Source organism: Grus americana, unplaced genomic scaffold (assembly GCF_028858705.1).
Source record: "Grus americana isolate bGruAme1 unplaced genomic scaffold, bGruAme1.mat H_20, whole genome shotgun sequence".
In the NCBI taxonomy this organism is placed as follows: Eukaryota; Metazoa; Chordata; class Aves; order Gruiformes; family Gruidae; genus Grus; species Grus americana.
The window spans coordinates 15,596-28,019 of NW_026561339.1; the positions used below are offsets into that span (position 1 = coordinate 15,596).

General features: G+C 44.9%; 1 protein-coding gene across 1 annotated transcript; it reads right to left on the reverse strand.

Moving 5' to 3' along the window:
- Positions 1-1,841: 1,841 nt before the first annotated feature.
- Positions 1,842-10,594, reverse strand: LOC129200242 (histone PARylation factor 1-like). The gene is made up of 8 exons (XM_054811582.1): positions 10,471-10,594; positions 8,050-8,209; positions 6,599-6,785; positions 6,003-6,101; positions 4,848-4,998; positions 4,058-4,145; positions 3,332-3,504; positions 1,842-2,149 (listed from the first exon to the last, which is right to left on the reverse strand). The coding sequence occupies exons 1-8, from the start codon at positions 10,525-10,527 to the stop codon at positions 2,018-2,020; spliced, it is 1,047 nt and encodes a 348-aa protein (XP_054667557.1). The 5' UTR covers positions 10,528-10,594; the 3' UTR covers positions 1,842-2,017.
- Between the last annotated feature and the right edge of the window lie 1,830 nt (positions 10,595-12,424).

Sequence of the window (12,424 nt, forward strand, 5' to 3'; positions counted from 1 at the left end):
GTAGTTCCAACCCCCCTGCCATGGGCAGGGACACCCTCCACTAGACCAGGTTGCCCAAAGCCCCATCCAACCTGGCCTTGAACACTTTCAGAGAGGGGGCTGCCACAACTTCTCTGGGCAACCTGTTCCAGTGTCTTACCACCCTCACAGTGAAGAATTTCTTCCTAATATCTAATCTAAATCTACTCTCCTTCAGGTTAAGGCCATCACCCCTCATCACTACAGACCCTATTAAATTAAAAAGTCTGTCCCCAATTTAATGATGTACAGCACTTCAGTATTTTTTCTGTTGGCATAAGTTTTTTTTCTCTATTAGAGGTCAATAGATAAGACTGGAAAAGTCATACTAAGGTCCCCTTTTTTCAGATTTACTGATCATATTGAAATAACAATGCAAAAGTTGAATACTTTTTGGTTACTTGTATTATTTACAGGGCATTAATATGAAGGTCTCTTCTGCTTGGAACCTAAAAAGGGGGAATGAGACTGAATTTTCAAGGAAGTACCTCTCTATGTATAAAATATAAAATTCTGGGGCCCTGGAAAAGTCCATGTGTGCTTGTGCTTATGTTTGAATAAATAGAACATTTATATGCTGAGTGAAAGAGGTGGGGTGGTCAGATTTAGAAAAGTAGATGTGGCATACCATTACAGTTTTCATTTAAAACTTGAGATATACTTTCATAGTGCTCTAACCTACTGAGTGAATTATGTATTAGTTTATGCTGGAAGGGACCTTTGGAGGTACAATCCTTTGCTAAAAAGTAGGCACTTTGAAATTTGAGCATGTTGCTGGTGGCCTATAGTGCTACTGTCATTACTAATGATGTGAACTGCTGCAATAAAAGTCAAGTCACTGTACAATGGCAGGGCTGTTGAGTAAGACCAAATGTTATTGTCCTGTGGGTTTTGGACTGTTATTGCAAGCAGTTGCCTGGGAATAAAACTAAGTATGATAACAAGAAAAGACAGCAGTGGACCACTGCACTTGAAAACAATTACTTTGTATGTTGTACAAAATCACTTTGATTCTATTTTTCAAAGTCCAGATTAGTGAAAACAAGGGATGACTTCATCTAACAAGGTAGCAACTGCACCTTAGAATGTCAGTTAGCTGGTTTTTAATCCTATTTGGTTCCTGTTAATGCAGCTAGATTCAGCAGATTGAGAACAGATTTAGTGCTTCATTATAATGCAAAGGGGAACACTGCTGTAACTGCATTTTTTACTGATGTGGAGACAGAATTGAGAAAGTGTATAATGACAGTAAAATCACCAAGAAACAGTGTGGTAGGTGTAAAGAAGCAGCTGGTTGTGATTAACACCAGAAAAGTCCATGACTGAATCCCTTCTCCAGTGCCTACCGGTTGTCTAGGCAATGTGCAAAACTAGCCTGCCCCTTCTGTGCTTCGTTGCCGTAAGCAGCAGAGGAACATTAACTGGTCTCGGCCTGGCTTCAGGCCGGAGACGCGCTGGCAGAGCACGGACAGCACCGCACTTGGGCTGTTCTGCGCTGGAGCCGCGGACAGGGGCAATACGTACCCGGCGCAGGGGCAACTCCATGACCTGGCCCTGACGCCAACTGGAAGGCGGCAGCCCCGCTTCAGAGCGCAGGCCTGAAAGCCTCTGCTCCGCTGCGCGGGTCCCAGCGCTCCCTGGAAGGGGGGGCGGCGGCGTGCCCAGCTGCCCAGCCCAGCCCCTCTCCCAGCGTCACGCGCGCCGGCTCCCGCCCCTCGTTTGCCGCAGTAGAGACGTGACTCCCCTTCTCGCCGCCCCTGCGCATGCGCAGCCCCAGTCCCGTCCCGCCCCAGGGTTCGCAGCGAGCGAGCAGCAGCGGGATATACGGTGTCCTTAGAAAAGCTTTACTGACCGCGGCGCACACCGCCGCGGAGTACACAAAAAACCCCCCCACACCGAACCCTAAACACAAGAAAAACACGAATACACACACACACACTAAAAAAAAAGAACCCCCACGCCCGAGAACGCAATGACACCCGCACTGCTGCTGCCCAGCTCAGGGTGCCAGCTGGTCCACCTCCTCCTCCCGCCGGTTGGCCAAGTGCGACTGGATGATGTCGGCAAAGAGGTTCCTCTTCAGCAGGGTGTAAGCCAGAGGCAGCAGCTGGCCCACCGTCTTGTGGAAGTACTGCAGGCGAGATGGAAAACAACAGAAGCCCCAGGGGTCAGGTGCTGTGTTGGTACAGCAAGAGCAGCCTGACCTCTAACTGCCACCTTCTGACTGCTTTCTCCAACCACCCTGAAAGGACTGAGCAGGTAGCCATGCCCCTCCTCTAACAGCCACACCTGAACTGCTGCAGCCAGAGAGGGAAACATATTTTTAGCAGTGCAAGAGGTAAGAGCTATTCTTAATGCATGCAGCCATCCGCCCTGTGGTTGAAGTCCCATGTCCTGTCCCGCTCCACAGCTCAAGGGGATGACAATGGTGCTTAGAGTAACCATTGAAGTGCTTTAAATGTACACAGCATATTCAGCCTGTGCACATAAGCCCACTATACCTCTCACATGAACGTGAAGAAGTTTAAGGTTTTTCTGTGTCTTGTGCTACAGCTAAGGTGTCCCTGTTTGTTCTGGCTCTGTACACAGAGGTCAAGTCAGAAGGGAAAGCAGCTCTAAGCATCCCCACACAGGCAAAAACACCGGGACCAAACCATGGTGTTATTAATGGGTGAAGCCTTGGTTCTCCCTTTCTGTTTACTAAGCTAGAAAATGAAGTAAGGTTTCTATTTTCAGAAAACAGTGGCAAAGTTATAGCTGTTTCAAATTGCTGCGTAAGATAGGTATCAGGCCATGTCACAATGCTGTAAAGATGTAATTATCCATTGCAGGAGTTCGTCAGGGGTTAATCTCATGTACCGAGAAGTAGAGAGTGTAAAAGATGGGGGCTTGCCTCCACCTACTCAACCAACTGGAGGTAACTGTTCCCTTCACTGCCCTTCCAGATGTAGGAAGGAATTAAGCAGCTGAAGCAGTGTAGGCCTTGAAGGAAATGTCCTAAATAAGCAGGATATGGGAATAAAATACAACACATTCTCAGATGCTATAGGGAACTTACAAGAGCAGAGCAGGAAATCTAAGAAACACATTAGTAATTTAACAGCATATGGAAAGAGCAGTGAATTCTCCTTTGTTTCAATAGCTAAATATTTTAACTAGCATTTAGCACAACTTTTCTGGGCCTACATTTAGTGCTTGCAAGATAGGGATACTTATGTGATAGAGTTGGGAATAAAGACCTATAACACAGAACAGCTCCTGGTCCGTGCATAAAATAACACATAATTTTGTGAAGTATGATTGTTGTACTCACATGTGATCCATAGCAAAACAGGTCCATGCCCAGTTCATATCCCATTCCGTAGTCACATTCATCATTAGCAAACTGAACAAAGGTCAGCATTTCTTGAATTGGTGCAAAGGCCTTCAGTCTCTCATCATCAGTAGGGGCATCAACAATGGCCTTACAAATTTTTTTAAGATTAGCTGCAAAAAAAACCCAAAAGCAGAAATATTCAGATGTTTATGTCTGTGCAATATTAAGTTTCTTTCTTTAGTTTGTGGCAAAAGCACACCTGTGTGTCACGCTTACGTGAAGGCTGAAGTGGGCACACCCTGAGCTGCTGGTAAAAAAGCTTCCCCTCTTGCTGCTCATTCTTGCCCCATGCCCATCCACCTCAGAACTAATTCTGGTCAGAACAACACTGGGAGAAGAGGGGGAATAACAAGTAAACCCACAAATCCCTGAATACACATCAGTTTTCTGGACCTATTTCCCACATGACTGTGCCAATACAAAAGACAAGGTAGTCTAAACTACTACTACAGGAATTATTATTTCAGATTTCCGACATTTCATTGATTCTCATCCAGTTTATTTAAATATTTTGTGCTCAAATATGACTTAAGACTTCTGCCTTTTTCTCCCACTGTTCGTATTGTTCAAGTAGGCCATATGAATGCAGTTTGTTTTTTGCAGAGTAGCAGCATGACCAAAGGTTGTTTACTTAAAGCAGAATATAGTAAACAAGATATTTACCATTTGTTTCAGGAAGCTCTCTGTATCCAACATCATTTTTGTCTACAGGAACAACTAGGCCTGCTCCATGAAATGCTTTGGTCACCACCTAAATAAAGACCCAGGAAATTGAATATAACATTGTAAACCAATACAATGACATAAAACAGCTCACCTCACTAACATTAGCACCTGACTGCTGGTCGTCAAACCAAATATAGTGTCCAGGCTCCAGGACATCAACTTGTCAAGTATATAGAAGTTACTTTTAAGAACTGAAGTTTGCAATAACTGAAAACTCCACTTCAGTCAGGTTCTGAAATCTAGGAATCCCTATAGTCACTTATGTGGCACTGTACAACATTTGTTCAGTCACCTCCTACCACAATTATTTCTGATAGGTATGAAAAACCTTGATTACTGATCTGTATCATCATTAATGTTCCTGTTTCAAATAGATCCAACCTGTTTACATGAATCTTCACTCTGAAGCAGTTTTCTCCATGCTCCCCCCTTGTTTTAGTTTTTAAAGTATTTCCCTTGTTTTGTTTTTTTCCCCTTTAATGGCATGACAAGCTATGGTTTAGAAGAATAAAGTGTTTTGACTTAATCCTATTATTTGAAACACACTTGTATTAATCTTCCCTCTCCTGAAGCTTTATATAGAGAGCTGATTAGCTCTGGAAATTCCTAAATGAAGCATCTTTCCTGACTAAAAGGAGGGGGAAAAATAGAAATAATTAAAAAACCCAAGTAAATGAAAAAAGTTTAACAGAACTTAGTTCTCTCCAGTGGATCAGGAAAGTCATACTTTCTTATCTCTCTGTTTCATCTTCAGGGTTTTTTGTTCCAGAGAATAACCCAGTTCTTTTGCTGTTCTTGTTAGTTTTTCATCTATGTCTTTCAAAATAGCATTTTTCTTTTTATCGGTCACTTCCTTAATTTTTTTTGACAAAAATAACCTGCAAACAGAAGAAACATGTCTTAGAAGGGTTTAACGGAAAACAAACAAATGAATAGCCTTCTAAACACGAAACCTCCAAATCTTATAATGAAGATTAGCAATCACAGGTTTATTTATACCCATAGACTTGGGAATGCAAGCCTCTTAAGAAGAAAGAAAAAAAAGTTTGGCACAGACAGTACTTTGGCATTTCCTATCTGTATTTGCATTACAATATAGTTTATGCAATCTGCAGGTGCTGAAGAGTCTCTTGGACTCAGTAGCTGTTCATCTTTCTATCTTAAGAATTCAGTTTCCTACTTCAGTGCCATATGCACTATTTGTCATCCAAGGCATGCACATAAATACATATTTATGAGTTTCATCATGGTGCTTTCAAAACAAGTGTCCTCGTTTAACTCTGCACTATACAAGGGTTCTTTTGCAGAAGCTTTTCTTCAGTATGCTTTCACTTACTGACACTCGTCTGTCCTTAGACAGCTTTTCATTTTTAACTGACAGGTCATGAAATCTGTTGTTTATATTCATGATGCAGGGCCATGTAAAGCTCCATGAATCATATTGAATTACGTATCCATATAAATGTTATCTTGTCCCAGGTCAGATATGGTGGTGCTTATTGTTATTTATTATATACAAAAATAATGTATTTTTATGTAGGCAAGAACAAAAGCTAGATGCTACTCATTTAGTACACTTCCTTTACCTCTGTTTGAGATGCCCCTTCTTTACTTATTCTTCACTTAAGTATTTTAACTTAATGCCAGTGGGCATTTTTTTTCCCCCTGTAGAGCCTATCCCTTCCAATATATTTAAAGAATGACATACTTAACATTTATCTATTTTACTTGTAAAAGGAAAACATTGTCAAGAAATCTATTAAGGCTTTTCAGAGTACCTTAAAGATACATAAGTTAGCTGCACTATTCCACATCACATCTCCCAAGCAATAGTTTCTCTTCTACTCTATTTTTTATAAATCAAAGTAAATATGAACCTTACTTGACTGCAGCAAAGACATTATCACCAACTTGTGAAATCACACAGCCCTTCTTGGCTTCATTTGCACCAACCCACACTGGAAGCTCATCTGGCACATCCCTGTTTATGAAAAAAGTACACACAAATAGTCAAGCTGTGTCCATCTCTCCTATTTCAAAGTAAAATTGATTTGCCTCCTCACCATGCTGCCATCTCCTCCAGAAACATAAAACACACCCTTAGATCTGAAGCTCTAAAGTGTTACATCACGGTTTTGAAAGTAGCTTGTATCAATCCATGCAGAGAAAATACAGGTTCCCTTTATTTCATAAAGCTTGACTTTTTCTTTTGAGTATCATGACAAAAGTTAAAGATTAATAAGTGAAGAAGCTCTGGAGGGTTCGGGGAGGTAGTTTAATGAATATTTAAATCTAGTCTTCAACTCCAATATCTTTGATCTTTTTTTAATAAAAGATACCAACCCATGTGTTAATATCCTATTGCAGAAGATTCTTGTTTGATGATAGCACACAGTTCTCAAATCCTGTCTCATGGAAAACAGAGGAGAAAAAGCTACACAGGTATATTCCAGCACAAGCATATATTAAATAAAATACCTGAAATATCCCATGTGATACTGTGTTTTGCTATCCCCAACAAGTATAGTCTGGAATTCTGGGGGATCATAGAAGAATCGCCAATGAAGATTGAAGTCCAGATCTGTTGATTTTGCTTTTTTGTGTCTTCCAGCAAGAATATCATATGGTCCAACCAGCTTAAGTCCAACACTTGACACAAGCGCATCTGAAAAGCAAAGCATGATCTGGTTTACTTTCTGGTGGGTGCATATCTAAACCAAGAAATTCCTGTGTCACTCAGGTACAAAAGCCTCCCCAAATCCAAAGAGTCAAATACTGTTCACCAGAAGGAAAGCCGAGACATTCTTTTATTCAGATAGCTTTCATTCACAAGTCAGGTTATCACACTTCTCATAAGAAGTAGTGGTCATATGGCTCAACATCCAGATGGAGATCAGTGACAAGCTGTGTCCCACAGGGGTCCATATCGGGACCACTACTGTTTAATATCTTCATCAAATGACAGACAATGGGATTGAGTGCACCCTCAGCAAAGTTTGCAGACAACACCAAGCTGTGCGGTGCAGTTAACACACCTGAGGGACGGGATGCCATCCAGAGGGACCTGGACAAGCTCCAGAGGCGGGCCTATGCAAACCTCACAAGGCTCAACAAGGCCAAGTGCAAGGTCCTGCACATGGGTCAGGGCAACCCTGGTATCAATACAGGCTGGGGAGGAGGACTTGAGGGTGCTGGTGGATAAAAACCTAGGCATGACCCAGCAATGTGCACTCACAGCCCAGAAAGCCTACCATATCCTGGGGCTGCATCAAAAGAAGCATGACCAGCAGGTCGAGGGAGGTGATTCTGCCCCTCTACTCCACTCTTATGAGATCCCACCTGGAGTACTATGTTCAGCTCTGGGGCCCCCAATATAAGAAGGACATGGAGCTGTTGGAGTGAGCCCAGAGGAGGGCCACGAAGAAGATCAGAGGGCTGGATGGGGCTCTGAGCAGCCTGATCTAGTTGAAGATGTCCCTGGTCATCACAGGGGGTTAGACCAGATGATCTTTAAAGGTCCCTTCCAACCCAAACCATTCTGTGATTCTAAAAGCAATTGTCCTTTCTAGAGCACGTAGGGATGCCACACTCTGTTATATAATAAATTTGGCGAAGTCGAAACCTGGATTGATACGAAGAAACTTTAGTTCCATACTAAACATTTTAAACACACTTGCAAGAAAGGCCAATTTAGACACTTAGTCACAAAGGTTTTGGTACACTTCAAGCTTTACAAAATATAATTACTTACATTGTGTAATGCAAAGAGACTATCTCCAGTATTCTTGTTTACACTCATGTAAATATCCTTCATTTTAACTGATAAATGAAGCAGGGTTAGAATGCATTTGACCACCTTCAGTTTGCCTGCCTTCAGGCAGTTTTGGGGAGTGAAAGTTAGAAAAGGCAAAAAATATTTAAAAACCCACCACTTGGTTTCTCAGGATCTAATTCCTCACAAAACTTCCAAAACTGATAGAAGTCTTCAGGCAGTCTAAGCCGATAGCTTGTTTCTGCTTCTTGATGAAGATTATCAGGGATATCTGCCTGATTGGACCTTCTTTTCTTGACATCTCCATTTTTTTCACACTGCAGATAAAAAAAATCACCACAGTTCATTTAGTTGCTTCCTGTCAGTTTTACTGAAGGATTTTACAAAGTTTCTGTATTAATGGAACAACAATGATTAAGACCATCAAGTCATGCTTCTTACTGAAACCAGCATATATACCCATTAGAACATGTATTTTGGCCAGAATCTCTTAGCATTATCTGAGACACATGCTAAACGTGTGAAATAGCAAAGTGCTATTTTGATATTAACGGGTCAATATGCAAACAGAAGCACTTGTATTAGTTAATAAAGCAAAAGACTAAGCAATCCCAGAGTTTAATCTAAGCTCTACATAATTTTAAAGTGACCATTTCGATCACAAAGCAGCTTGCATCCAAGAAATTCGTGTTTGACAAACACTTGGAACTAGGGATACCATTTTGTCATGTCTAGTTAAATGACGCAACAAAAATCAAGTCTCTACTATCTGAACTACTTGGCTATTCAACATCTGAACTGGTTGTGGTGGGTTGACCCTGGCTGGAGGCCAGGTGCCCACCAGAGCCACTCTATCACTCCCCTCATTCACTAGACAGGGGAGAAAAGGTATAATGAAACGCTTGTGGGTCGAGATAAGGACAGGGAGAGATCACTCACTAATTGTTGTCACGAGCAAAACAGACCGAACTTAGAGAGGGAATTCATCTGATTTATTACTAGGCAAAACAGAGTAGAGGAATGAGAAAAATAAAATCAACTCTTAAAACACCTCCCCCCACCTCTCCCATCTTCCCAGGCTCAACTTCACTCCCGGCTTCAACCTTCCCCCCCTCAGCGGCACAGGGGGACGGGGAATGGGGGTTACGGTCAGTTCATCTCACGGTGTTTCTGCCGCTTCTTCATCCTCAGGGGGAGGACTCCTCTCATCGTTCCCCTGCTCCAGCATGGGGTCCCTCTCACGGGGTGCAGACCTTCAGGAGCAAACTGCTCCAGCATGGGTCCCCCACAAGGTCACAAGTCCTGCCAGCAAACCTGCCCTGGCGTGGGCTCCCCTCTGCACGGGTCCACCGGTCCGGCCAGGAACTTGCTCCAGCATGGGCTTCCCATGGGGCCACAGCCTCCTTCAGGTGCCTCCACCTGCTCCGGCGTGGGGTCCTCCACGGGCTGCAGGTGGAATCTCTACACCCCCTCATCCTTCCTCCATGGGCTGCAGGGGGACAGCCTGCTTCACCATGGTCTTCACCACAGGCTGCAGGGGGACAGCCTGCTTCACCATGGCCTTCACCACAGGCTGCAGGGGGATCTCTGCTCCGGTGCCTGGAACACCTCCTCCCCGTCCTTCTGCACTGACCTTGGTGTCTGCAGAGTTTCTTACATCTTCTCACTCTGGCTGCAAAAGCTCCCTCTAACTTGTTTTTTCCCTTCTTAAATATGTTATCACAGAGGCGCCGACTGGCTTGGCCTTGGCCAGCGGCGGGCCCATCGTGGAGCCGGCTGGCATTGGCTCTATCAGACACAGGGGGAGCTTCTAGCAGCTTCTCACAGAAGCCACCCCTGTAGCCCCCCCGGCTACCAAAACCTTGCCACGCAAATCCAACACACTGGTGCAGTTTACAGCACTGCATTTTAAAAGTAGCTTAAAGTTGTTCTAAAAAATGATGTAACAAACTATTATGTTCATGAAATGATCCATTCAAACATGCACACTACTAAGCCAGTAACCTCAACTACCTCATTCTCACATAAGGCTCCAAAAATCTGTAGGCATCATTACCCCCGTTTCGAAGAATAAGGGAAGAAAAGCAAGGTTTCTTTTTTCTTGATAGGATAGTACAACGAGGCAGACATTTCACCCCAAGTGGGCCGCCATCAGGTACTTGACTATAGCACGAGTACTTGTTCCCAGCAGCAGGCACCCTGGGCAGATGAGGCGGCTGCTGTTTACAGCACACCTGAAACGCAGGGGTCACCCGGGAGAAGCCCGGGTAGAGAAGAGAGGATCCCGTGTTGGAGAACGAGGGGCCCGGGAGCTTTCCTCAAAGTTACGGAGCGAATCAGAACGAGGGGCAGAGAGGCAGAGGCCTGCCACTACAAGGCATCCGCGCCCATTCAGGCCTACGGCCCCACGACCGCGGCCCTCGGAGCTCGCCCCCCCGGCCCAGGGATGCCTCAGGCCAGGGCTGCCGGTTCCCGCGACCCCCCGCAGGACCGGGGCCAGCCAGCGGGCTCGTCCCTCTCAGGCGCGGGGACCTGCTCCGCCACCACCCCCGGCCCGCGCGCGCCCGCTAACAGCCACCTGCTCGCCGGCCGGGCCCGCCGCCCCGCGCGGCCTCCGCTTCCCGCCACCTGTCATGCTCCCGCCGGCCGCATCGCACCCGCCCTCCCCGCCGCTTCCGAGGTCGTGCACTGCGCCTCCGCGCCTGCGCAGGCGGCAGGGTGCGCCTGGCGGGCCGCGCCCGCCCCCTCGCGCACCGGCGGGTGAGGGCCGCCGCGGGGCATCGGTGTGCCCGCCCACGGGAGGGGCGGGGAGCGGCCGCCCCTGAGAAGGTTAGCGGGGGTCTGGGGGAGAAAGGGGCCTCGCAGGGGGTCGGCTTGGCCACTGCCGTCAGTCTGTCCCGTCCCCCCCCCCGGATGGACGGACCCCCAGTCTGAGGAGACGGCGGCGGGGGGCGCACAGCGCCTTTCCTTCCCACATAGACACCTTGCTGCAAGGTGAATAAGCGCTTTTGTAAGGGCAGCGTGCAGGTTTACATCTACGCATTAGCGCCGAAGCCAGCCTGTTGCTGAGTTGGCTGTCGAGGAGGATTAGAAGGGGCGGGAAGAGGGGGCACAGCGGGAGCCTGTAGGCGGTAGCAGCCCCGGGCTAGCGCTGCATCGCTGCGTCTGAGGGGGGAGAGGACGAACGGAGTTAACCCTTGATGGCCAACACGGCTATGGCTGGAGCTGGATGTTAGAGAGCGAGTCGGGAAGCTCACAGCCATGTTTCCCCAGTGGTAGGCTAGTTCACCTCAGGACTGCCTATATACACTTTCGAGGCCGATTTTTTTAACCCTAATTACACATGTGCAAATTCCTGTACTACAAGTTAGGGTAGTATATTGGGATGAGACAGGGGAGAAAAAGATTACTTGAATCAAATGTAATCTTTCAGAGCTAAAAACATAAGAGATGGAGGAAGTGATACTAGTTTTCAGTACACAGAAAAAGGAAAAAAAAAAGTCCCCTAAGCCTCTGCTTTAACATTTGACAGCTGCCAGGAATATAAGTGTCATCACATAATTTCTCTTCCAGTGAAAGAATCAAGGCAGCAATGTGTAACATGCAGTACATGGAACACATTCCTCTATTTAGAACAGCATATAATCATATTATGCAACATTCACTCATTTAAGTATATTGCTGAAATGCTTTGCATAGAAAGAGGCCTAGAAAACCAATAGCACAGAAGGAGGCAGTGGGAAGCTGGTTATATATATAAACCTTCACTTTTTTGTTTCAATAAGTCAGATTGCAGTGGTTTTATTTAAAGAAGCATAATGTAGTTTAGCTACAGGAATTCTTTGTGGTGTGTTTTCAGCAAAGATGCATATATGGCATAAATCCAGCAGGGTTTTTTATCTTGCAATCCATTAAAGTTGTAAATATTTGCAGTGGTATAGATTATTAGGTTAGGTCTAGGAATAAGCTGCAGTGCCTTTCAACCACTTATGACATTGACAGTTATGCAACTAACACAAAAGCTTGGTAATTTTAAGTCTGTCTACAGCATTCACTATTAAGAGTTACTCACAATGTCACAGGAAACTTGATCCTGACTGATGATGTTATTTTCTGTGTGTAATAACAGTAGGCACTTCATAGAAACCATGGGTTGATATCATATAGATACAGGACAATCAGTGACAAAGTCTCCTCCTTCAGCTGGAAAAATTGTTGTGTAAATCAACACACATATTAAATTGTTTGCTTATAGAATCCTACACACATAGGGAAGGGATATTAAATTTCAAATCCAAACATTAAGGGATGAATTATATTTCATAACCTGAGGTTAAGCAGAGATGAGGTACAAAAGGTCACTAACAAACCACAAACCTAATTTTCTTCCTGAAAAGTGTGAAGAGTACTGCACTGAGGTTTCTTTGAGAGATGCTGTCTAATAGTCTCACTTCATAATTTCTGGTATACCAAGCCTTAACCATGGTGGAGGCCAGACAAAATGGCACCCAAAGGAATGATATTTTCCTCAG

Excerpts from the sequence above, each read along its gene's own strand:
- LOC129200242 (XM_054811582.1), bottom strand. The coding sequence starts at position 10,527 with ATGACAGGTGGCGGGAAGCGGAGGCCGCGCGGGGCGGCGGGCCCGGCC. Across the intron at positions 4,999-6,002 it reads AATGTCTTTGCTGCAGTCAA|GTTATTTTTGTCAAAAAAAA; the intron begins GTAAGGTTCATA and ends TTCTGTTTGCAG. Across the intron at positions 2,150-3,331 it reads TGTTTTGCTATGGATCACAT|TACTTCCACAAGACGGTGGG; the intron begins GTGAGTACAACA and ends TCTCGCCTGCAG.